Source organism: Puma concolor, chromosome D1 (genome assembly GCF_028749965.1).
Source record: "Puma concolor isolate L17-30 chromosome D1, mPumCon1.1.hap2, whole genome shotgun sequence".
NCBI classification, from domain to species: domain Eukaryota; kingdom Metazoa; phylum Chordata; class Mammalia; order Carnivora; family Felidae; genus Puma; species Puma concolor.
Genome location: NC_141676.1, coordinates 56,768,466 through 56,795,835, shown reverse-complemented (window position 1 = coordinate 56,795,835; position 27,370 = coordinate 56,768,466). Strand labels below are relative to the sequence as shown.

The window sequence follows — 27,370 nt, the reverse complement described above, 5'->3', positions numbered from 1 at the left end:
TCAGGTCCTTCAATAAGTACTGTCAGCTGTGCCAGTCAAGCACATTTTGAACCCATTCCTGTTTCCCCTGTTCCACTGCCTCACCTGTAGTCCCCGTGCAGGGTGACGAGCACCACAGGTTGGCTAAGTTCCGTCATTTCCACTCTTGTCTCCCCGAATCCATCCTCCAAAAAACAGCTAGGCGATCTTTTTTCGAACATAAATGCTATCATTGTCCTACCTAAAACCTAACATTGGTATGCCACTGACCCCAAAAGGAAATCCAGACTCCTTACCAGAGCCTATAAGGCCCAGAGCCCAGACTCTTGCCTGTCTGTGTGACCTCATCCCTAGCCATTCTCCCCCGTTTTCACTCTTCCCTAGTGACACTGGTCTTCTCTTGTCCTGCAGGCACACAGAACTTCTCATGGCAGGGCTTCTGTACCTGCCTCTCCCAGAGATGGGATCATTTCCACCTTGGGAATTCAGGTCTCAACTCAAGTGCTGCCTCCTCAGAGAACCCTTCCCTGAGCACCCTAGGAAAATAGCTCCCTGGTCACTTTCTATCATATTACCCCACCTTATCTTCTTTATCAGTTCCCAAATGATCACATTTATTGGTTATCTTTTTCTCCCCCACTAAAATGTAAGTCTTACAATCATAAGAGACCTTGTCCTTCTATTTTACTGCTATAGTCGTAGCTCCTAGGGAAAAAAACCTCACAGCTGGCATAATGGTAGGCGATTAATAAATAGCTGTTGACCAACCAGGGAACCAGTGGGACAGTGTTGTAGAGATGTGCAGCAGGCAGTAGGATAAATGAGTCTGAAGCTGAAGAGAGAAAAGACTCTAAGTTGGCCATGAAAATTTCAGAGTTGGCAGTCTCTTGGGGGTGGTGGAAGCTGGCTGAGTCTGTGAGTTGCCCATGGGAAGTTACAGAGCTAAGGAGACCCAAGGACACAACTGAGAGAACCTGCATTTTTGATGTGAGCGTGAGAGGGAGAGCCAGTGCAAGACATTCAAGGAAACAGAGAGGGAAAAGGGGAAGCAGAAGAGAGTGGAGAATGGGTTGCTTTAAGGCAGTACTTCTCAAACAGTCTATGAAGGACCTGTCTCTTTTTGTTGTTGTTTGATTTTGCAATCTGTCATGAACCAATAACCAATACTTTTGTAAAATACAATAAAAATAAATTACTGGCAAAATTATATTTTTAAAGGCATACAAAATAGAGCTCAAATGTGCCTTTAGGTTTGACAGATATAGAATAACTCTGGGTCCCTGTAAAAGTTTCTAGACACTTACTCTCACCGTACTTACCTCGTTGAGGACTGGTATCAAGGCTCACAGACTGGCACCAGTGTATGGACCACACCTGAGGCATAACTGTTCTGATGGTACTCCTGGGCAAGAAGGGAAGACAGATGGGCAGAATATAGCCTCTGCCTTCATGTGGCTTGAAGTCCAGTGTGATAGACCATTTGGGAGACACAGTCATACTGTGTAACAGAGAGCTCACAGCACTGCCATTAGGATGTGGGCACCCAGCTCTGCCACCATCTCACCCCTGTAGGACTTTTGGCAGATCACAGTCCATCTCTGGCATCACTTTTTCCATCTGCATGATGAAGAGATCATGTCAGGTAATTGGACACTGAAGGTTTCCTCATATTGTTTGGATACAGAGCTAAAATCCCTCCATGCCAGTAGTTGTCTGTGAGAAGGATGGGGAGTAACTGCTAATGGGTTCGAGGTTTCTTTTGGGGATGATGAAATATTCTAAAATTAGATTATGGTGATGGTTGTACAACTCTGTAAATATACTTTAAAAACATTAAATTGTATATTTAAATGGGTGAGCTCTATGATATGTAAATTATATCTCAGTAGAGCTGTTATACGTGAAAGAAAGGAAGAAACAAAGAAAGAAAGAAAGAAAAAGAAAGAAAGACCTTGATGCCACTCAAAACTAGGAAAAATGGACTTGTGTGAGTAACTGGTTGCAGGTCAGAAAGCCAAGAGGACCTGATTGGCCCCAAAGCTAAGGTGGTGGTCTAGAGGAGCCCCTCTGTTGTGTATAAAAGTTTCCTTTTAAAGAATACTAGTCAAAAGTTTCCTGTAAAACTATCTCTTTTTGCTATAAAACTGGTCTTTTTGTTGATTTCCTCTTATTACCTTAACAACTGTTTATGGCACCCCCATCCTTGTGAAGCTTAAGCTCTGGCAGAATATAGAAACTAGGCAAATAATTACAAAATTATTAGCTAATTGCCACTGAGATAAGTATTAGGGAAGAGTAGAGGGTACTGTGAGGGTGTAACGGGGACCTAATCTGATCTGAAGTCTTCCCTGAGCAAATGTATTGAGACCTGAAGTATAGATGTTAGCTTGTTACTTAACTTGAGAAAGTCCCGTGGAGAGCGACGGGCACTGGTCATCCAAAGGGACTCAGCAGTCCAGGCAGGGGCGTTGTGGGGAATGGAGGAGTTCTGTGGTGTTGTAATTGGAGTCCATGTGGTAGGTCAGGGCTAAAGGGGGCCTTCAGTGACCCTGAGTCCTATCCTCTTCCCTTGGCCTACTCAGACCCTTACCCAGGACAGAATGAAGAATTGTCCTTGCTCACCCCCCAAGGAAAGATATTTCTCTATCCCAGATCCTGTGGGTTTGGAGGAGTCACTTGCATGGTTGAGTTAGAGATGAGCGCCTGGTCACCAGAGCCCAAGCTCTCCAGAGCCACCTGCCATCCAGGCAGGCGCATTTCATCAAGGCTGTAATCGGCTCCAAGCAGTCATCAGATGAGCCTGGCTGGTATCCGGCATGACCTCATCACCGCCAACAGTGGCAGCTGGAGGCCAAGGCTCCCCTGGGTGAGGGAAAGGTCAGCATCAGCTAGGCCAGGTCTGTTCTGTGTCCAGTGTGCTCCTCCACCTGCACTGGGCCTGGAAATAGAGCTGAGTAGAATTCAGATTTCCCAAGGCAAGGCCATCTGCCCCTTGCTGGCCCGTTCTTGCCCCTTCAGTGAATGTGTCATGGACTGAATGCACAGAGTAAGAACAGCACTGCAGCTTTAAGAAGGGATGTCAGTCTGAAGGTCAGGGTCTGCAGAATAGCAGCAAAGTTCCTGTCCTAGAGTCAGACTGGGAATTTGCTCAGAACCAAGTTTCCTTTCCCCAAAGGAGTTTTGCTTCTAGCATCCATGCCCTCTCTTCCTCTACACAGAGGCCTGGCCGTGTCCTAGAAAGGGCACAGCAGACATGCTCTCTGTAGGTCTATAACCACAGACTCCTTCCTGAACATCATTTTGGAAATGAATTCTTTTAAATATAGTGGAAGAAGGAGTTTGTCCCTTCAGGAATGCCTCAGAAACTCCCTTTGAAGTAATGAATGTTGTGTTGTTGGGAGTGGTGGCTGGGGGTCAGGTGACCTGGCGCCAACTCGACCTTGCTGTGCAACCTTGAGGAGTCCCTCCCCCTCACTGAGCCTCATTTTCCCCATCTGTAAAACTAGATAATTGGACTGCAATCTCAAAGCTCCCTTCTACTTTCATATTTTGTGATTCTCAATAAATAATTGCCCTCTGATTTGTCTAATTGCAAATCTAAGTGCTCATAGTTATTCAGCAACTATTAATTATTTTCCTGCAGCTGACCACCAGTATCCCTTTTCTAGGTTCCTCCGATATGTGCTCTTAAAGTGTCCTGTATAATTTCTTTCTTACACTTACCACAACATGTGGACATATAGCTGTTTGATCAATAGATCTGTCCTTTGTTATATAATGCATTCCCTGAAGGTAGGGTCTGGATCTGCAGTGCTTATATTCCCCGCACCTTGCAATATTGTTAGCGCATGATAGGTGCTTGGTAAACATTTTTTGAATAAGTGTATTTATAAAGGGGCACTAGGCATTACAGGAAATAAAAAAGAAAAAGATATAGGCCCTTCCTTCAGACTGCACCCTGTAGAGTGCTAGTTTGGTAAAAAGGTTCATACACAAAGCACACTCAGGACAGTGGCAGGACTCTGAATTAAACCTAAGCAAAGGGCAGAATGAATTAGTGTAATGAATGAGGAGGGGAAGATCACTGTTGGCATTGTAGAAGCTTCCTGGAGGAGGGGGACTGGAGGCAGTCCCTGAAGGACAGGTAGAATTCAAACAAGCAGAGGGAAAGAGGAAAGTTTTTCAGGTGAGTCAGTAACAGAAATGAGGCTTGCATGTTAGAGACCTGGAAGAAACTGGCCACCTGCTAGATTATGGATAGGGAGGCTTGAGTGTGGAGGGCCTTGGGGATGAGCCAGAGGACTTGTACTCCACTTTGAAATCCATAGAGAGTTCCTAAAGTGACTGACTGTTGTTTATTTAGTGACTACAGTGATTCTTAACTTTAAAAGTTGTACATGATAAAAACTTCAAGCAGTACTAGAAGATATATAGGGGAAAGGAAGTCTCCCTTCTGTGTCCCTGGTCCTCCTCCTCAGAGACAACCACTGTAACTTTTCTTATGTATCCTTCCTATTGCTGCTGTAAACGGATTATCAAAAACTTAATGACTTAAGACAATGCAAGTTTACTATCTTAAAGTTCTGGAGATGAGTCTGGAATGGGTCTCACTGGACTAAAAGCAAGGTGTCAGTAATACATTCCTTTTTGGAGACTCAGAATCTGTTTTCTTGCCTTTTCCAGCTTCTAACGGCTGCCCACATTCCTTGTCTCATAGCCCCCTTCTGTCATCAAGTCAGCAGTGGTCAGTTGGTCTTTCTCTTTTTTCACTCTGACATTGAGTCTTCTCCCTCCTTTCACTTATAAGGACCCTTGTCATTACATTGGGCCCACCTAGATAATCCAGGGTAATCTTCCCTTCTCAGAGTCAGCTGATTAGCAGACTTAATTCTATCTACGACCTTAATTCCCCTTTGCCCAGTGATTTAGCATATTCACAAATTCTAAGGATTAGAATGTGAACATCACTGGAGGGCTGTTACTCTGCCTACGACAATCTCGGATATTTTATATTTATTTTTCTTCCTGTTTTTGAATAGTTGATACTTGTACACAGTACAGAATTCAAAAGAGTTTTCAGTAAAAAATCTTACTCCCGTCCCATCACCAACCCAAGTATTGCCCTGTTTCTCCACTGTACCTTTATTACTTCTTCCTTTGAAATTAATAAGCACTCTGTGGGGAGACAGTTTTAAGACCATGCAGGTAATCCTGCTCCTCATCAAAATTTCCCCCCTGGACTTAGCTTCCATTGATGGTTCTTTCCTGAACCAATCTTTATAAGTGGTTGCAAAATGAATATTTTGCATCTTTCCCAACTCCAGCATCACTCCACATTGATCACTTAGGACCTGGCATCCTGTGGTAAGCAAAAGCAAGAACGCTTTCTCCCTCATTTATCTATGTGTTGTCAAAATGTGCTCACAGATACTATTGCTTTAATTGTTCTGCAGCTCATTACTATCTTTAGTTATGTTGGTGCTAAAATTATCTCAGATTTGGCCAGTGTGGCAATTTTTTTTTTTTTTTTTTTTAGCATTTCCATATTTCCTGGCATAACAAGGTGTTTTAGTCTTGTATCCATCTTGGTGCCCCTGGAATCAGCCATTTCTCTGAGGAGCCCTAAGACTTTTTAGTGAGCAATTGTATTAGAGACTGACACCTGAGTACCAGGCTTGCTCATCACCCCTTCTGTTTATAGGACCATGAGATACATATGGTTATATACACATGTGCATATAGATCCCTCACAAGATACACATACATGCATATGCGTATATGCACACATGGGCATATGAGCATACGTATTTTCGAAGTCCTGAACACCACTACCTCCCATTCCAGTTCATCCTTACAGGGTTCTTCCTTGTCTTCATACATTTCTTATTTGTATGCTCCTTCTTCTATAGTGAGAGTGCTGGCTCCAAATAGCAATGATACATTTACTCATTTGTTTACTCCTATAAGACGTCTAAGAAGGCTTGGGCCTTGCCTCACCTATACCACTATAGAAAACAAGCATACCATTGGGGCACCTGGGTGTCTCAGTCAGTTAAGGGCCGGACTGCGACTCAGGTCATGATATCACGGTTTGTGGGTTTGAGCCCTGTGTCAGGCTTTGTGCTAACAGCTCAGAGCTTGGAGCCTGCTTTGGTTTCTGTGTCTCTCTCTCTCTCTGCCCCTCCCCTGCTTACACTCTGTCTCTCTCTCTCTCTCTCTCTCTCTCTCTCTCTCTCTCTCTCAAAAATAAGCATTAAAAAAAAAAAGCCTACTAAACAGAATTCCAGTTAGGATTTGTTTGCAGTTCTCATGTGTACTCCATCCGTGGCTAAGATTATATAGTCAAATACTAGGTTCATTAAGTTACTTGGATGGTATTTTTTCCCCTTCAGTGTGTATGTTATTAATTTGAAATACAGTTAGATTAATTTTTCAGTTTATTTTCAGTTTTAGGGTTTTTCTCCCCTACCTGTTTTTGTTTTAATTTTGGTGTTTGTATATGTAGAAGATTCACTTTTGTCTAAAAACTATCCAGAAAGATACACTCAGAGAAGTAAGACTATCCTGTGTTCCTTTCAACCTTTTTCCACTCCCCTCAGTGAGCCCTAACCCCATGTTTCTTAGTATAAGCAAATACAGTATATGTATTTTTTAATTTACTTTTTTCCTACATAAAAGGTAGCACACTATATATGCTCTTCTGCAGTTTGCTTTTTTTTTTCTTTTTATCTAACTGTATTTCCTGGAAACTACTATCAGTTCACAGAGATCTTCCTCATTATTTTCTTTTTTTTAACACCTGCATAGTATTCTGTTGTGTGTTTGCACTATATCCCCTATGCTCAGACATTGAAGTGTCCAGTATTTTGTAGTTACACATAATGCTGCAGTGAATAACCTCTCGCATGTATATTTGAGATTCAAAGTCCTAGAAGTGGTATTGCTGGGCCAAAGGGTAAATACATATGTCCTTTAGTTAAATATTGTTAATTTCTCCTCCACAGAAGTTGTACCATTTTACGTTCCCACTAGCAATGTATGAAAGTGCTTGGGTGGCTCAGTCAGTTGAGCATCTGACTTGACTTGATTTCGGCTCAGGCCATGATCTCACAGTTTGTGGGATCCAGCCTCATGTTAGGCTCCGCACCGACAGCATGGACTTGTTTGGGAGTCTCTCTCTCTGCCCATCTCCTGCTTGCGCATGTGCTCTCAAAATTAAACTTTAAAAAAAGACAAAAAAGAAAGTGCTTGTTTTTCTCACAACATCTCCAGCAGAGTGTATTGTCAAGCTTTTAGATTTTTGCCAATCTGATAGGTGAGATATAGTATCTCAGCATAGTTTGTTTGATTTTCTTGTCATGAGTGAAACCATACACCATTTCATGTGTTTAAGAGACTTTTTGTATCTCTTTTTTGTGAATTGTCTATTCATGTCTTTTGCCCATTTTTCTGTAGGACTTTTGGTCTTTATTTTTCTCTTGATTTTTAAAATTTCTTTGTTGAATGGGGTTGTTGAAAGGGATCCCTTTCTTTGTTCAAAGGGATATTGACCCTTTATGTGTGATATATATCACAAATATTTTCTCCAGCCTTGGTTTGATAAGATTTTAACACTTCCCATATAATTCTGCTATACAGCCAGGATTGCAAACCACTGGGGTAGTTTAAACTGTGCCAGTTGGAACTGTTTCTTAAAGGAGAGCGCATACGGAAAGAAAGGATCATGAGCTGAGGACTTAGTCTTGGGTGTCACCTGTAACTTGGGACAGAAGAATGAACAGGAACCTTCAAAGGAGATAAAGTCATATGTATATATATCATGGAAATCAAGGTGGAAAATAATCGAAAGGAGGCAGGATTGGCCAGCAACATTGATTACTGTAGCCATGAGGAAGAAGTGGAATCTCACGAACCATGAGATCATGACCTGAGTTGAAGTCAGACACTTAACCAACTGAGCCACCCAGCTGCCCCATATTTTATTTTATTTTGAATTTAAATCCAAGTTAGTTAACATACAGTGTTAATTATTTTGGGAATAGAATTTAGTGACTCATCACTTACATATAACACCAAGAGCTCATCCCAAGAAGTGCCCTCCTTAATGCCCCATGCCCATTTAGCCCATCCCCCCACCCAACACCCCTCCAGCAACTCTCAGTTTGTTCTCTGTATTTGAGAATCTCTTGTGGTTTATCTCCCTCACTGTTGTTATGTTATTTTTGCTTCCCTTCCCTTATGTCCATCTGTTTTATATCTTAAATTCTACATATGAGTGAAGTCATATGATATTTGTCTTTCTCTGACTTATTTTGCTTAGCATAATGCAGTCTAGTTCCATCCATGTTGTTGCAAATGGAAAGATTTAATTCTTTTTGAATGGAATTGCCAAGTAATATTCCATTGTATATGTATACTACATCTTCTTTATCCATTCATCAGTCAATGGACATTTGAGCTCTTTCCATACTTTGGTTATTGTCTATAGTGTTGCTATAAACATGGGGGTGCATGTGTCCCTTCGAAACAGCACACCTGTATCCCTTGAATAAATACCTACTAGTGCAATTGCTGGGTCGTAGGGTAGGTCTATTTATAATTTTTTGAGGAACCTCCATACTGTTTTCCAGAGTGGCTGCACCAGTTTGCATTCCCGCCAGCAGTGCAAAAGAGATCCTCTTTCTCCGCATCCTCGCCAACATCTGTTGTTGCCTGACCTCATTTTAAATTTGTGCTTCTCTCTCACCACTTTCTGAAAAGTTGGAGGTTTCTTTTTCCCAAGTCCATCTATCTGGTTTGTTGTGCAGCCTCAACTGAGACAAACTTGGTGAAATCCTCAGAATTAGGTAGAGAAAAGCCCTTTTGAGGGAAGTGGAATAATTAGCACCAGCAAGAAGTTCCAGGTCAGAAATGGGCCTTTTGGTGTAGGCAGCAAGTCCCTGCCCTCTTCCTCCTAATCTCCCCACTGCCATTCCACTTTTATTTTTGGTGACTGTTGCCTGGTGACTGGCTTTGGCCATAAAGGAAAGAGCATAAACTGAGAGAGTCCTTGTTAGCAATGGCTTCTGGTTTAAAAAAAAAAACAAAAAAGAAAACCACAACAGTTTTATGAGGGAGATGAGTAATTCAGCCTTGATGTGGGGTTGAAAAGCAGACATCAGCAGATGAATGGCTCCTGCACCCAGGACTGGAGCCTGTAGCATTTAATATTGTAAAGATACTCACCTCTGCACTCTTAAATTCTCTCCCGACTAGGAAGTACAATTAGCAAAATTATTTCATTGGTTTCTGTTTTTGCAAGTGTTCTCGAAACCACCTGTAAAGAAGGCCTCCTGCCTTCTTGCAAGTCAAAGTGAAAGTCTGTATATTTGAATATACAGTTGACCCTTGAACACCGTGGTGATTAGGAATGCTAATGCAGGCAAAAATCTGCATATAACTTTTGACTCCCCCAAAGCTTAATTACTAATAGCCTGCTCTTGATCAGAAAAGTCTTACCAATAACATAAAGTTCATTAACATACATGTTGTGTTATGTAACATATTCTTGCAATAATGTAAACTAGGGAAAAGGTGTTATTTAAAAAATCTGAAAAAAGTGGGGCGCCTGTGTGGCTTGGTTGAGCACACAACTCTTGAGTTTGGCTCAGGTCACGATCCCAGGATTGTGAAATTGAGCCCCATGATGGGCTCTGCACTGAACATGGAGCCTGCTTAAGATTCTCTCTCTCTTAGAGTGCCTGGGTGGCGCAGTTGGTTAAGCATCTGACTCTTTTTTTTTTTTAATTTTTTTTTTAATGTTTTATTTATTTTTGAGAGGGAGAGAGACAGAGTGCAAGCTGGGGAGGGGCAGAGACAGACACACACACAGAATCTGAAGCAGGCTCCAGGCTCTGAGCTGTCAGCACAGAGCCCGACGCGGGGCTTGAACCCACAAACCATGAGATCATGACCTGAGCTGAAGTCGGATGCTTAACTGACTGAGCCACCCAGGCGCCCCAGCATCTGACTCTTTATCTTGGTTCAGGTCTTGATCTCACAGTTTGTAAGTTTGAGCCCTGCATCGGGCTGTGTGCTGATGGTAAGGAACCTGCTTGAGATTCTCTCTCTCCCTCTCTCTGCCCCTCCCTCCCTCTCTCAAAATAAGTAAATAAACAAAAAAAAAAAAAGATTCTCTCTCCCCATCTGCCCCTCTCCCCCGCTCACATTCTCTCTAAAATAAAAGTAAATTTTTTTTAATTATAAGGAAGAGAAAATATGTTTATAATACTGTTTTTGTCAAAAATAAATCCACATGTAAGTGGACCCACACAGTTCAAACCTGTGTTGTTCAAGGGTCCGCTGTACATCATTTCAGTAAGCCTGGATTAACCACCACTTAATGGACTGATACGTCTCATCCAAGCAGAAGGCTTTGCTTAGCTTTGAGAGTAGACATGTGAGTGGAAGCATAAGCCATCTCTTGATAACCCCTCTTGTCTGCTGTGGACATTAGGCTGGGATTGGTCAACAGAAGCTTAAACATCTGGTCAGGTCAGTCCTTTGGGGTGGTTGATGTTTTATAGACAACCCATCAAGATTGATTGGCCTCATAACTGAATTAGCCAGATGTGTGGGCATTGTGTGCCCTCTCCTCAGCCTCCCTTCAATGTTGTTAGATGGAAGCAGACATGAGATTAGCATGTTTGAAGATGATGTGTTTTTAGTGCATGAACAAAAGCTTTGCCTTCTGCAGAGACTGTGGCTGTGCCCCAGACGTCAGCAGTATAATTATGACTGCTAAATTCAGCCCAGACCCCAGGCTCGGTTGCCTTGGTCTCAGCTGTCATTTGTGGGAGGGGGCGGGGAGAATGCACAAGCCCAGGGACCCAGGCTCTTATTATGTCCACTTTGAACTCTGCTTTATCCAGAGTCATTCCGTCCCATGACAGTTGCTCCCAGCTGCTTTCTGGGCACAGAGCTTGCTGCCATCTCTGGGGGTTAGTCTGTGCTGGATTATGGGGAGAGATGGAAGTAGAGCTGGCCTCCTGAAAGCCCACAACTTCCAGGAAACTTGCCCAAAATGAAAATGAGCTGAGGCTCCCCACACTTCCATTGCCTATGTCACATGCTATTCAGAACATTATCTTTCATCTAGAAAACCTCTACCTTAGGTTGCATTGAGCAGAAGTCCTTGGCAGGAGTTTTTGCTTTTGCCCTTTTTCCCACTTAACTCTGTGTATGAATTATGTTTGAGCATTTATTTCCATGCTTTTGTACCACCACTTTTCTTTTTTTAAGTTGATGTATTTATTGGGGGGGGGGAGGGGAAGAGAGAGGGAGACGGAGGAAGAGGGAGAGAGAATCCCAAGCAGGCTCTGCACCATTCGAGATTATGACCTGAGCCAAAATCAAGAGCTTAACTGACTGAGCCACCCAGGCGCCCCTGTACCACCTCTTTTCTAACCAGACTAGCCTACATATTTGCCTTAGAACAAGCCAGGCACTTTCATGTCTCCAGTAGCTCTGCTGATGCTTAATATTCTGTAGACATCACATATTCAGTGTATCCAAACCCAGCCCTCCTCAGACTCTTCCCATATTCTCCTATTTGGTGACTGGCAGCATCATCTACTGGTCACAAACAGAGCATTATAAGTAAGTCTGATGATTTCACTCTCACTTTCCATCAAGCCTGTCTTAGAATTTTCTCTCAAGTCCATCTTCTCTCTTCAGTCTTCACTACCCTAGTTCAGATTTCATCACTGTCACTGGGCCTGTTGTAACAGTCTTCTTGTTCATCTCCCTTCCTCCAGATTCCCCTTCAAACCAACCTCTACCCTGCAGGCGCTCCCCTGTTTGAAGACCTTCAGCAATTCCCAGTGCCTGTAAGATAAGCCTAGATGTTTAACCCCATGCACGTCTTCCTGCAGTGTACCATGAATCTTCTGCCGCCCTGTCTCCAAGAGGGGCTGGGGATGATGGTTTGCTTCAGGACAGGGACCAGAGGTTGGTGGGCCTACCAGGGGGATCCTTGCAGCCAGGTGGGCCCAGAGAGACAGGAACTATTGTTGCCATAGGCCCACTCAGGTGCGTAGGATAGAGTCTTTCCTGCCTCTAAACCTTTGCTCATTCACTTTTCTCTGCCTGGGATGCCCCTTCCCTGCTTCTCCCCCTATCAAACTCCTGGTCTTCAGGAGCCAACTCATTTATGTCTCTTCTCTGTAACTTTCCCTGACTTGCCCACATGAAGTGTATCACTTCTCACTCTATTCCCCCACAGCAATTTCAGGAGGTTATTTTGTTGTTTCAGAGATTATAGTGGAAGCTTCAAAATACAGAGTTTCAACATATATCTCCACCTCGTACACCCTCTGTCCTCTGCTCCACTGATTCTGCTGCCAGTAGCCCTGGTCAGGTGTCTAACCTGTGGAAGGCCGTCCCAGTCTCCTTCTGTCTGCTAAAGAGATGAGGTGGCTGGCTCCCTGCTCAATACGCCATCTCTGTAATAGACCATTGCTGAGGTGGCATTGTAGGAAGGAATGCCTAATCATGGTAATTGTAGCAACCATAACAATAGCTATCATTTATTGAGTTCTTACTGTGTATCAAGCTCTGTACTAAGGCTTTTATCTCTTTTAATACTTAAAATAACTCTGTGAATTCGATACTCTTATTACCTACATTTTCCCTATGTATGAACAAAGGCACTCTTAAGTAACTTCCCCAAGTTCCACCACTCACTAGTAAGTAGCACAGCCGTTGTGGCATATCTCGCTTATGATCTTGTGAGCAGAATTACCAGTCTGTATCCCCAGAGCCTCTACAGAATCTGGCATAAAATAGGTGTTCTGCAATGTTGGTTGGTTGATCGAATGAATGAATGAATGAATGAATCAGTGTTCTTCCCATTGAACTTGCTTCCAGGCTTAAGAGGGACTGGCTGAGCATCTGTAGCTTATGCCAAGAAGTATGGATTTTGTCTCCTCTCCTAATGCCCAGCTGTACACAGACATGTTCCCTCCCACTCAGTAACAAACTGCCTGGAACTCTTTCCTGGCTCATATTTACAAGAGAATGTGATAAATTCTGTATTGATCCCTCCTGTTCCACTGTAAATTTTGCAAAAGATGATTAAATAGAGCAATAGAGTCTGCAGGCATTGTGGCTCAATATGTTGTGGAGTGGTGTATCGACCTCCTCCATCCAAAGGCAGCCAGCGCCTATCCCTGCTGCCCCAGACCAGTAATTAAAATCCTGTGAGACTGGGATTTAAAATCCAATCATATCCCTGAATCAAGCCTTCTAGCCTCCCCATGTGACGAGTGCAATAAGGTAACGGCAGGAGCATGTTTATGTCTGTGCTGAAGCAGTCCCCATAGGGTGGGTAAGAAATGGAGAGTTGGGTAGCCCTGCTGGCTAAATCACTTCACCCTGACATCACAGCCACTTGTAAGACAATCTGTAGGTACATAAACAAGTCCCAGCCAAAGACCAAATCTCAGATTTATAAGAGCAAAATATCATGCACAAAAATTCACAAATTGTGTTTCACTGTACACTTCTGTGCCCACAGCCAGTAGTTGGTTTAAGCATGTGCTTTGGCTTGATTAAACTCTGGCCTTCAGTAACCAAATAAGTGTTTGAATTTCCACAGGATCTCTTTGGTTTAATCTAAGCTGAAGCACAGCTTCCCTGTGCTGAGGCCTGTAATCAAGGCACAAGATACTATTTAAATAAACTTACCCATCTTCTCCTTGCATGATTGGGAGCCGTTTAAGAGCTGGGCCAGTGTTTTCTGATTCACCTTTGTATTCCTGGCGCCTAGCTTGATGCCAGACACCCAGAACATTCTTAAAAAGTATCTCTGAATGAATAAGCACAAGTTAAGCAATAAGTCTTGGAAAAAAACCTCTGTAAGCTGATGTGTAAGTGTTAGACCTACCAAATGGTCATTCACTCGGTGCTTGAATACTTCCAGTGCTGGGGAACTCATTTGTTCCTCAGCCTGCTCGGAATCTATCTTTGGATTATGGTTAGAAATTTCGTATATTCAACCAAAATCCAAGGGTCTTTAATTTTACCATCTGGCTTATGTAGAATGAATCTAATCCCTATTCCACTGCCAGCCCTTCAAATACCTGAAGTTGCAGTCATATTCTTCTGAGCTATCTTTCTCCAGCCTGAACCTCCAGTTCCTTAACCCATTATTCTCATGTGGCTTCCCAACCCTTTCCTAGTAAGTAGCACAACAATTGTGGCATATCTCTGCTTGTGATCTTTTATTAGGTTTGTTTTTTTAGTAATCTCTATACCCAACGCGAGGCTTGAACTCAAACTCTGAGATCAAGAGTCACATGTTCTTCTAACTGAACCAGCCAGGTGCCCAGCCCTTTCCTATTTTGATCCCTCTTCCCAGAACCATCTCTACTTTGTTTCTCTTCTGAAACCCATGACTTCCCATTTATCTCCATTACTTTTCATCTCGTTTGTTTCAGCTCTTAATGTCAACCATCCACCAGGTGCATCTCGTGCTCTTCCCAACCCTAATCTGTTGTCTGCAGATTCAACGAGCAGACCATGCCTTGATATTTGTGTCAAGGATAAACGTACTAAACAGGACCAAGCCTCTTTGCTGCCTCTCGAAACATCCTTCCAGGTTACTTATGATCTATTAGTCGCTCCGTTCCCCTTGGGTCTGGTTAGTCCACCAGTCACTATTAACTCTCCACACTGTGGCACCCAGCCCACAATTCTCCATCATGTTCTCAGGTTGTCCTCAGATACCCCAGCAAATGTCTGATGAAGTCCACATTTTCCCTGGCTGCACCTGATTGAGCAAATAGATAACCCTGATGAAGAAAGGAAATGAGGTTAGTCTGGCATGACTTGGTTTCCGTGAACCCATCGTGATGCCTGGCGATCATCACCATTTCCTTTTCTAGGCATTCACAGAGCATCCCTTTTGTAATACATCTGATTCTGGAGATTCTTTTCACTTTTATGTGAAAAGTGTATGATCAGATAAGTGCTCTAGGCGTTCAAAGGAGGAGGTGGTCTACATAGGCTAGAGTGGTCTGGGAAAGCTTTGGGATAGGGGAAATGGATCTGGGCTCACCACTGAAGAAAGCAGTGACAGCTCTGTGTAGTCCAGTCCTCTGGTCAGTTGGAATTGAAATCCTGGGGTGTGGGACCCAAGACTGGGCAGGTGGAAAGAGCCCTGGACTGGAAGGCCAGCTCCCACTCTCCCACTCACAGTCTCCATGACCACCTTGGGCTCCAACCTTCTATTACCCAGGCTTCTCCAGTCTTTTTTTCCTTTGTGCTTACTCAGTGCAACACCTCTGCTCTTCTCCAGCTGGTGCCATGGTTTCCCATCTCCCCAGTTACACAGTATGTGGCTCCCTTGTAGTGAGGGGAAGGGAGTCGTCATCCTCATCCCCTTGTCTGCCTTCACCACACTGCGTTGTCACTGTTTCTGTCTCTGTTTGTGTCCCATCAGTCTTGGTTCTGCCCAAAGGCAAGAACTGCTCTGATTCTGTGTGCCCAGCACCTTGCCCAGCATCAGTACTCAGTGGGTTTTAACGGAATGGCTGGATTCAGCCATGAAGCAGTAGCTCTCTGTTCCATGAACTTTAGAAATCCCCCTTTGAAGGTAAGGGATCCCACCTGTCTAGGTCCACTGGGGAGTTAGGACTGGTAGATGACCTTCTGGGGGGTCAATTAATGTGAATCACTGTTCACCTGGTTCCCAGATGGGGCAGCCCTGAATGAGAGGAAAAGGAACCCCATTTTGTACCCTTTCTATAAAGCTGTCTATCCCAAGCCTACTTCTAGAAACCCCCGTATATCTTGGTTTTGGAGCCTCTGAGCACACTGGAAGGGAAGAAGAGCGATGATTTTTTTTCCTCTTTTTGAGTCATCAGGTCTTTAGAAGGTAGCACCATGTGGTGGAAAACCAGACCTGGCTTCTTCAAACACAACAACAAAAAAACTTATTATGGAAAATTGCAAACACATACAAAAATGCAGTAATAAATCTCTGCTTTAAATTCCATCTTTACTATTTGTCTGCTGGGTGACCATGGGCGAATTATTTCAGCTCTCTGAGCCCGTATTCTCTGAATATTTGTATGATGAATAATTCAGACACTGTATACAAAGGCCTTACACACAACAAATGTTAGCTTGTCTCTTTTCATCCTGCTCTTCTGCCAGACTCAGTTAAATCATCTGGAAAATGGGAAAAATAATACCTCTTCTACTTTCTTTAAATTGTTGTTAAGAATGAAATACATGGAAGGAGTCAGCACAGGGTATGGCATGTAGTGAGTACTCAGTAAAGATTGTTGGTTAGAGGGGAGGCATATCTATAGGTGCACATGTATGTGTGTGTACATATCTTGAGAATGCTCAGTGGTATGGCTTATGGAAACAGCTCAAGATTAGATGTCAGGAACTGGGGCTCTTTCTGGTTCCACTCAGCTTCCTGCAGCATTTTGGACAGGTCTCTTCTCTCTCACCTTCAGCCTCAGTGAATGGAGAAGAATTGGTTTGTCTCTGACCTGAGGAGCTACATACATACTAGCTGTGAGGATGAAACAGGTATGGGCTACCAGGAAAGGGAGGGAGTTGAGAGGACAACAAGAGCCAGCAGACAGATGGGGAGAGCATGGATAGCTAGAGGGTGGTGGAGGCTTCCCAGAGAAGGAACCTTGAAGAAGGGGTAAGATCTAGATGGTCAGGGAGGCAAGGAGTGGAGTTCCAGGCAAGAAGAATGGAGCAAGCAACACTGTGGAGACAGGGAAGGTGTGCGGCTTCTTTGAGGTCGTTATTCTGTCTCTCTGGGAATGCTTCCTTGATGGGGAGCACACAACCAAAAAGATTTCGCTGCACCCTGACAGATACCTCTAATTATGGGAATGATTTCCCTTATATTTAGCAAAAAAAATTTTTTTTAAATTTTTTAAAATATTTGTTTAGTTTTGAGAGACAGAGACAGAGAGAGACAGAGTATGAATGGGGGAAGGGCAGAGAGAGAGGGAAACAGAATCAGAAGCAGGCTCCAGGCTCTGAGCTGTCAGCACAGAGCCCGATGTGGGGCTCAAACTCATGAGCCATGAGATCATGACCTGAGCTGAAGTCAGACGTTCAACCGACTGAGCCACCCAGGCACCCCAGTTCAGCAAAAAAACTTCCAATTGGAGATAGTAAACAGACTGTTGAAATAGTGAAAATCAGGATGAAGGTGGTACAGGAGCTCGCAGTAAAAATGGGAGAGTGAATATAAACGTTATTACAAAGAACAACGTACAGTCTTTTTTTCCCAATCATTTTCGAGCTTTTTATTTTACTCAGTCCAAACAAAACCCCTAGAGGTGGGCAAGGCAGCAGTCATTACCACCAGAGAAGTGAAGCAGGTGCCCTCGATCACACAGCCAGGGAGAGGTAACCCCTACTCCTGCAAGCTCCCCCACCCAGTGCTCTTTTAAAGGACTGGGAACCAGCTGCCTGTAGGGGAAGGGGTGAGTCATGGAAACTGCAGTGGTGGTAGACCTGGATCACTAGAAGGCCAGTCTGGCTGAGAGAACTGTAAGGGGCGGTGGGGAGTGTGTGAGCATGCTGATATTATCGATAATATAGCCTAACACATTTGTATAGGGCAGTTACTCTGTGTGTGTGTGTGTGTGTGTGTGTGTGTGTGTGTGTGTGTGTGTGTGTTTTTAAGCCCTCTTATCCTAGCATTATCTTCTTTGATATTCACAGAGGTAGGCAGAGGGCCAAGACTGGTAGTGACAAGGGAGGAGGCCTCCTCCCCCACCCTAACTTTAGTCCTCTCCCAGGGAAGGGCATGTGAGCCTCTCTCCAACCACTTTGTCCCCACTTCCCGCCCACAGAGCCCAGAAGGTGTTGGGACTTGACATGATATAATTTTCTAGAGAGGTGTTTGGGACCAGAAAAGAGACTAGGAGCTTTGGCCTACAGGTGTCAGCAACATGGGGCATGCACTTGCTGTCAGAGGGCTCTTCTGAGGCAAGAAGAACAGCCATGTTTTGTGTGGCCTCAGAAGATAGTCCTTGGGAAGAAGTCCATTTATTTGGTAAATTTTAGTGAAAGCTATTCTGTGCCAGGCCCTGTGCTGGCTCGCAGTGGGTCAGACATAGTCCCTGACTTCTAGGAGCCCTCAGTCTTGGATGCAGACAGAATGTTTAACTGTAGAGTGATTGGTAAGACAGAGCAGAGGGCCTGTGGGAGCACAAATGATGGTACCAAACCTGGGGTGGGAAGGAAACCAGGAAGGTTTCTTAGAGAAGCCTGAACCGGTCTTTAAAGATGAACAAGTATTTGCAGGAAGACCAAGGTGGGAGTGGGGATGGAGGGACAGGTTGGGGTTTGTAGGAAAAGGATCTGCCCTCAGTTTACTGGGGAGAACCCTGTGGAGGGCCATGAGCATGAGGCTAGGTTCTGAACACATTCAGGGGAGTCAGGGTGACCACCTGTTTCTGATGTAGTAGGAGGGGTGTCTCTTTGTAGGGAATTAGAAGAGCTCACTACTAAGGTGTTTTTCCACTCAAAATCTATGATTTTGTCAAACCAAAGGCACTGTGCCAGTGGGCTCCCTGGGTCTTGGTGGGCCAGCCTTCTCTTCTGCCGGCACCATTTCCACTGCTTTACATGGTGAGACCCAAGCCAGCCACTGGTACCAACCAGGACCAGCCCGTACCCCACCCCACCCCCCTTCTCTCGTGGCCTATTGACAGATCCTCCAGAATCTGAAGGAATTCAAGACAAATGGTTAAGGGGATGGAGTTAATAAAATTTGAAAAATTGAGGCCTGTCACTCCACTAAACTTTTTTCAATACCACTGACAGAAACATATTTCCCCAATGAGTGACCTTCCACAGCTGTAGCGGGCAGGCGCAGCCGCAGCAGTGCTGCCAGGAAGCCAGTCTGCTATTTATCAAATATTATAAGCTGGGACACACTAATCTGGAGCAGGGAGAGGAGGGGAGGGGTCCTGCACTATACTGCCTGGGGTGCTCCAGGTGTTGGCCCCAGCCCCAGACAGCCAGTGGGAGGTGACGGATGGCCTGCGATTAGCACTCCCCACCTCCATTCGGCCCTCTCACTTGCTCCCAGAGGCCTGACCCTCTAGACCAGCTGCTCGGCCCAGAGGGGCCCTGGGTGGGAGACAAGGGGAGGTCAGGCCAGGGCACGGGCCATCCTGATGCCCCTGGAGAGGGCAGGCGGGTGAGACCCAATGTGGTTATTTATTGGAGTATAATGGTTTGTGGCCGTTGGTCGTGGAGGTGAAATCGATCAGTTGTAGAAGTCAGGTTCTATCAATTATTAGAGCAATTAGTCAAGTCAGAGCATCAGTGCAAGGGTGCGGGGGCTAGGGGACTAATATTAGATGGACATTTTCCATGATGCCCCCACCTCAGCCTTCCTAAAGTGGGAGCAGAAGTGCTGCCCTGAGGCTCCAGAACCTTGGGGAACCTGGCTGGCTTCCCCCCTCAGGAGTAGCTGGGGTGGGGCCTTCTGGGCTAGAGATAGGCTCAGCACTGTTTTAAAAGGCGTCCTTGTGCTGGCTGGCCCAGGTGCAGAGATGTCCTACCTGTCCCCATCCCATCCTTTATGAGAAGTGACATGACTCCTACTAGAAATTACTCAGTGGCCAATGTTTATGGCACACATTTTTCATTCTGTAAGCAAATATAGATCACTGACAGCACTTGTTTGATGCAACTAATCTCACCCTATGTTCTTTCTCCCATTGTCTTCCTCTCTTACCTTCTCTTGCTCTCCCCCCCCTCCCCTTTTCTTCCTGTTTCTCTTCTCTTCTACTCTTGGTCCTCTTTTCTTTCCCTTCTATAGGTCTCTGATTCCCCCTTTATTCTTTTCTTTCCCTTCTATAGGTCCCTGATTCCCCTTTTACTCCAGTCCATATCTAGTGACAGAGCTCCCCTTGAGACTGCCTAAGAAAGGAGACCTTTCCACTCTGCTAAACTGTAGCTCCCTTTCAGCTCTAGCTATGGTCCCGGAAATAGGGGTGGTGGGGCGGGCAGTTGCCATCTGCCACTGGCCCTCGGCCCTTGTGAAGCCCCTCAGTGTTGAGCACCAGAGAGAACAGGAGTGGGCTGGGAAAGCCAGACCATGTGAGCAGGCCCCTTGGCACTCCATTCCTTCCTGGGCCCCCACAGTACTGTCTGTCCCTCCTTCAGCCCAAGTTGTAGTTGTATGGTCGTCTTCCATCCCCATTAGCTTCTGGAAAGCTGAAATTGTTCCTTGACGCAAACTCTAGATAACAGCTAGTCTTAAAGACAGGAAGAGGAGCCTGCAGAAGAAATGGTCACAGAGGTGTGAGGAAAACCTGAAAAAAGTGGTTTTATAGAACTCAAAAGAGTGGCCAAGGTATCAGTTGCTATAGAGTGGTCAAAAAATACAAAAAAGACTGTTCACTGGCTTTGCCAATCCCCCATCATCCTACATACAGAGCCCTGCTGATACAAAGCACCCAGTCACTGCCAATAGAATTGAAAGAGTGAGGTTCCAGCTGAGCCCCTAAAGACCCACCTACTAGTTACGAAGAACACAGACACCCTCCTTACCAGGGAGCTGGCACTTTATCCTATAAGTAGTGAAAAGCCAGGGAAGGATATTTCAGCAGGAGTATGTTTTGGCTGCCCTTTTGGGAGTGTGGAGAATTGGAGTTGAGAAAACCTGGCCATGGGTTTGACTCCTGGTCCAAGCAAATAATTAGCTTTGTAACCTTGAGCTATGATTTCACTTTTCTGAGCTCTAGTTTTCATGTCTATAGCATGGGGATTTTAATTCCTACCTCTCAATAGTGGTTGTAAGGATTAAGTGATGTAATGTACATGAAGTACAGAGCACAGTGTCTGGTACATAGTAAGTGCTCAGTAAATACCTATTGTTACCACCACTCCTAGATATATAACCAAGAGACATGAAAACACACCCACGCGAAGACTTGTGCACATACTTTCATAGCAGCATTATTCATAATAGCCAAGGGGTAAACAGCCCAAATGTCTATCAACTGATGAATGGCTAAACAAAATGTGGCCTATCCACAGAATGGAGTTTTATTCATCCATGAAAAGGAATGCTGCATTTCTGCTTTCATGTTGTAGCATGAATGGCACTACAACATGGATGAACCTTGAAAACATGCCAAATGAAAGAAGCCAGACAGAAAAGGCCATATACTGTATGTTTCAATTTATATGAAATGTCAAGTATAGGCAAATCTATAGGAACAGAAAGTATAGGTTAGGGTGTCTGTGATAATGGCTATGGGCTTTCTGTTTGAGATTATGAAAATGATCTGAAATTAGTGGTGATGGTTGTATTACCCTGTAAGTATATTAGAAACCACTGAATTATACACTTTAAAAGGTTGAATTTTATGGTATGTGAATTCTATCTCAGTAAAAATTATATATATTAATACTTTATATCAAATTCCTATTAGAAAATAGGAATCATGTATAAAAGTATTAATTTTTCTCATTGATAAGTGTCCCTGCCCTAGATCATACTTCTTGCTCTCTCCTCCACTCCCTTCTCCTCCCGCACCTCTTCCCCCGCAGCCCAGGCAGACAGCCACATGTAAATGCTTAATAAAGCTTACAGTTGTTGGTTGATAAATTTATAGACCTTTAAGAAGCAGAGAGCTTCAGTAGGAATAGTTTTAGATCATGGAACAAATGTTCCACAGCCTAGGATTAAGAAATGCTGAGTTTTGGGGCACCTGGGTGACTCAGTTGGTTAAATGTTCCACTTCAGCTCAGGTCATGATCTCACTGTTCATGGGTTCAAGCCCCACTTTGGGCTCTGTGCTGACAGCTCAGAGCCTGGAGCCTGCTTCAGATTCTGTGTCTCCCCCTCTTGATGCCCCTCCCCAACTCTCACTCTCTCTCAAAAATAAATAAATGTTAAAAAATTTAAAAAGAAAAAAGAAGAAATGCTGAGTTTTTATAGTCCATCAGTAAACAGCAGCGGGACACACGCCTTGAGCCAGGCCCCATGCTGATGTGCATTGGCCTGCATATTTAGTGTTTCCAACCAACCCATTAGATCCTTCTGGCAGGGACTATGTCTTAACCCTTCTTTACTTCCCAACAACACTTCCTTAGCAAGAAAGAAGATCGAGGAATATTCCATTTAACACATAGTTCTTGAGTATCTGCTGTGTCCAAGGCACAGCTCTCTTAGGTTTCGGTCTCCCTGCTTCGAGAGAAGTGCCTTTGGGGCCAGGCCAGATCTGATTCTTTTGTGTCTCAAGCCCCACACATTCAAAGTTTAACAAATTGAATGGAATGGACAGTTTTTGAAGTGGAGAGTGAGGGTTCAGACCTGGGCTTTGAGAAGGAGATTCTAATAATGTGGGGGTCAGAGGAGCCTTTCTTCCATATCTGCAAGGCTTTGCACCAAGTAGACACTTTATACAGGCTTGTGAGCTGCCAGAACTTAAAAGAGAAACAAGGTAGATGCATGGACCCCAGCAAGCCCCTTCTTTTTATCATACTTCAGGTTTTCTGTCCTCCAAGCACAGGAACTGATACAGAAAGAAATGCCTGCCCACATGCACATAGTCACCAACAGTTGGAATTGGTAAGGGCATCAAACCTTGGGACTAGCATAGCCAGGTTCCTGGTAATGCCCACTCCCTTCCAGAGGACTCAGCTAACTCTAGTAAGCAAGAAATACCAGAGGTAAAAGACATTAAAGAAGAGAGAGGAGTGGAGAACAGAAAGAAGGGGGCTGTTTCACCTTTTTTCAGAAAGTCTGTGCTTTAGAAAGGAACCCTATTATATGGTTTTATTAATGAATATTCATCTGTATGCAGATGAGTTTGTTAATGACTAATGCATTGGCATTAGGATATATTTATGTCTTTGGTGTATTTTTTAGCATATTCAGCTGTGTGTGTTTTCTGTGTGTGTGTGTATAGAGCACACCTGTGCATACATAACACATGTATGTGTGGGTAGTGGTAGTAGTGTGGGTAGTATGTTTCTGCACATATGTGCATGTGCATGTAGGAACGCCAGTACCCTGACCTCTGTGTCAGAATTAAGAACTCTCCTGTCAGAGCAGCTTGATGTTTGTCACACCATTCTACAATCTCTTAGGGTTTTGTTGCTCTCTATTTCCATGGAAATTCCTTACTTTGAAATCAGGGCCCAAGTCACCTTTGAGGGAAGGCTGAGGCCCCAATGATCACTCATAGAGTCTTTAACTACTTTTCTTCTTCCTGCCAGGAGCCAACCCCCTTCAGAGGAATGAAATGGGACACACACCTTTGGATTATGCCCGAGAAGGGGAGGTGATGAAGCTTCTAAGGACTTCGGAGGCAAAGGTAAATTTCGGAGAAAGGAGAAGGCCTATGGGTACTCCATGCTGCATTTAATCGTTTACTCATTAAATGATGTCTGGCTCCACACCAAAGGCCACTTCTCCTTAGGTGATTATTGTCTGTTTTAATACAAATCCAGGGGGAGCCCGGGTGGCTCAGTTGTTAAGCATCTGACTTTGACTCAGATCATGATCTCATAGTTCACGAGCTCGAGTCCCACATAGGGTTAGCTTGAGCCCCGCTTCGGGTGAGCTCGTGCCCTGCTTTGGGTGAGCTTGAGCTCTACTCCAGGTGAGCCCGAGCCCTGCTTTGGGTAAAACACAAGCCCCGCTTTGGGTGAGCCCCACATCTCTCTCTCTCTTTGGGTGAGCCCCCCTTCTCTCTCTCTCTCACCTTCTCTCCCTCTGTCCCTCCTGTGATTCTCTCTCTCTTGCCTCTTGCTCACTTGCACTCTCTCTCTAAAAAAAAAAAATACACACACACACACACACACACACACACACACACACACACACACGTATGTATCTATATATACATACACATAATGTGTATATAAACACATACATAAATCTAGTCCCCAGTCTTAATAAGAATAGGAAGCTACCCTTATCATGACCAGACAGAGGCCTGGGCCACTTCTGGGTTCTGAGGACTAATCTTCAAATTCAGTTTTTGAGCTAATAGACCTTCTAGCTCCTTTTCATAGGACCGGGATAGTTAGACAAAATCTTTAGCCCAAGTACTGTTTCTTCAGTCGTTATGTATTCTATAACCTCAGCAAGTAATCCTTTCCCATCATCCCTCCTTTCAGAACCATTCCCTGACCCTTCCCCTCCACCCACAGTCCAGAGAGCCTGGTATAGTCTGAGCCAAAAAAATCTCCATCTTAATTTGATCTTCTCAACCAAACTTTTGAGCTCCCTAAATACAGGCAGCTTTCTGCTCTTCCCAGCCACTGAGCTATCAGTCAGGAACTACTTGGCAGAGTCCAGGCATTAGAATCACAAATCTCAGAGCTGTCAGGGACCTCAGAAATTGTCAAGTCCGGTGGTAAGAAATTTTACCAAAGCCTAAACAATTAAGTCAGAGGAAATTAAGATGTTGTGGTTGAGGAGAAGTGGACCAGAGTTGCACCCAACTGGCCTAGCCCTTCTCTCCTGAGCAGCCTCAGGGGAGGCTCTGCTGTGAACACACGTTTTAAATCTCTGAAGCCTAAATCAATGGACTCGTTTTACTCCTGGGGAAACTAGAGCTGAGGGATGTGACATGACTTTGGTCCCAGAGTGAGTTAGTGTCAAACCTAAGCTAATAGACTTGAATACAAGGTCAGGTGATAGGTTCCGTGGTAGGACTGGAACTGGAAGACTTGGTTGCTGACTCTCATTCTTGTGTTCTGTCCAGGATCATGGAGTCCCTATTGGCATATTGGCTGATGTACCTTGAGATGATTCAGTGTGACAGGTCCCACCTAGTGGCAGATATTCTCTGTGTCTTGAGTAAGAGCACTTAGGTCATTGGACTGAAACAGAGAAGATACGGGTTGTGATCCCAGCTCTACCACTCACTAACTGGGTGATGTTGGGCTAGCACTTGCTTTCACTGAAGCTCAATTTACCTCTGTGAAATGAAGACATTGGACAGAATGGTTTCTAAGGTTCTATTCTGTATACAATTGTCTACATGTCAGGATAAACCAGATTATGTTGTAATAACCCAGAATTTCAGTGGTATAAAGCAATAAACATTTATTTTTGGCCTCATGCAGCCTATCCATCATGGGTCAACAGTGGGGGGCTCTGTTCATCAAAGGCCTGCAGAGACCAGACTGGCATTGCAGCCACCCTCTGGGATGTTGGCAGGTTGCTTGCCAGAGGGAGAAGAATGCTCTGGAGGGTCTTGCATATGCAGTTAAATGCCCAGTCTGGAAGTAGACCCTTCCACTCACAGCTCACTGGACAGAACTAATCCCTGTTCCCACCTAATCACAAGGCACCAAGGAGAGTAATCCTACCATGTGCCTACAAGAGGGAGACTGGAAATGTCTGGCAGCCAGAATTAACCATATAGTTTGTTTCCCTGGGAGCCTTAGTAACTACCCTGCAGTAGTTTCCTCCAGAGGAGAGGAGGTAGGAAGGGAGATGGGCTTTCACAGCACATCCTGAGGGGTGCTTGGGACCAGCAAGAGTGAAAATTCCTAGAGAGCAAGTAATTCCCTCCTCTCTGTTCAGATTTTCCATCCCTAGGAATATCCCTAGAGGTAGAGTCAGTTTGCCCAGGTGCCTTAAAGATATCCCTAAACGTGTTTCACATAACCTTGGACTGCACTCCCGTCATCCCTCAGGTGCAATAGCTGTCCCATGAGACCATGCCCTAGACTTGGCCAAGAGAACCCATGGTGTGTCAGGTGGTCTGACATAGGGCAAGTCTCTTAGTGCCAGCATAGGTGGAGGGGTTAGATCTGCTGTGGGATCCTTAACAAAATTCGGCTGCTTAAGAAGTGGCTTGATGTTGGCCATGTTAGTACAAGGCTAGTGTCCTGAGTAAATAAATGGTGGTTGTGTTCCTCTGTTCCAGTCAGACCCTTCTGGACCACAGAGGGCAATCGCAGACACTACCTTCTGAGTAGACATGGAGCTCTTAGAATCTGTGCAGAGTAGGGCAGCTAAGGGGAAAGAGGAACTATGCCAGAGAAAAAGCCAAAGGCAGTGGGGACATCAGGCCCAGGAAGGAGAGACCACATATAGACACAGGAATAGCTGTGAGTGAAAGGGGGGTGGGGGGGGAGATTCATTCAGTGGCAGAGCTGGGACAGAGCCAGGCTCGGTGGCAGCTATCGGGAGGAGCTCCCTAACAGAGCTGTCACACAGTGCACGGGGCTGCCTTTAGAGGCTGGAAAACCACGTAGAGACTGCTTGGGGTTCTGTAACCTCTCCATGGAAGACTATTTCTCTGTTGTCACCTCTCTGTACTTTATGTTTTCATCTGGTCTGAAATGTCCCAACTGTCCACTGAGCATCTCTCCTTGATTGCTGTACAGTCCTGTCACCCCTCAGTTCTCCTTGGGTATTAGCATTGTCTTTCAGTTGCTCAGCATCTACTTTGTTACCCATTCTTCTCTGATTTTTTTTTTTCCTCTAAGCTGCAAAAAAACACTACCTCTTCAAAATCATGAGGCAGAGCTTCATGGGAAGAACACTGCTATAGACCTGGTTCTGTCCCACTTTGCCAGTAAGTAAGCAGTAGCTGATCCTCTCTGAGTTCAGGCCTTACGTCTATAACCTAATGACTCAGGCCTGGAGGGTGCTGAGGCTCCAGCCTGAGACCTCATCTCCTGGCTCTTTGTCTAGACATGGGTGACTGCCACTCCGATCTTATCTTACTCTCCTTCTATACACCCAGCATCCTCCTGCTTCCCAGCCCAGCCTTGTCTACTCTGTAGTCAAATATGTGTTCGTTATGGAAAATGTGTAAGTATAAAAGTCATATGTGTCATTATAGAATATTTGGAAAGTAAATTGAAGAGAATTAAATAATTTAGTACATGTTTATGAATGTCTGTGTGCCAAGCTCTGGGCTAGGTAAGAAGAAGACAGGTGGGTGAAACACTCAAAGAGCTTACCATCTGATGAAGAGACAGGCAAGTGAACCATGAAAGTGAACCAGGGAAGCCCAGGGACTGTGGGAATCCAGAGGTGGCTTCGAATCCTACCTGGGGAGATCAAGGCAGTCTCACTGGAGAACAGGGCAACTGAGCTGAATTTCAATGAACATTTTAGCCCTACTATCGATATGTGATCACTATTAATATTTTTAATTATTTATAATAATAGTAGGTATTATTAAGTGCATCTTTTATCAAGTGCATCTAGGTACTATGCCAGGTGCTTTCTCTGCATTTTTTATAACCCTCTAACAAATCCTTGAAGCAGCTCTTATTACCCCTGTTTTATAGATGGGAAAACTGAAGCTGAAAGAAAGAAAGCAGATCCTTAACAGAAAATCAAGTTGTTAAAAGTAACTATTGG

General features: G+C 44.5%; 1 protein-coding gene across 2 annotated transcripts in view; it reads left to right on the top strand.

Annotated features, from left to right (window-relative positions):
- Positions 1–27,370, top strand: part of CLPB (ClpB family mitochondrial disaggregase) — a 143,099-nt gene that overhangs the window by 81,742 nt on the left and 33,987 nt on the right. For both annotated transcript variants that reach the window (XM_086678222.1, XM_086678223.1), the window contains one exon: positions 23,251–23,348. In XM_086678222.1, coding sequence (XP_086534348.1) covers positions 23,251–23,348 — 98 coding nt within the window. The remainder of the gene's footprint in view (positions 1–23,250; positions 23,349–27,370) is intronic.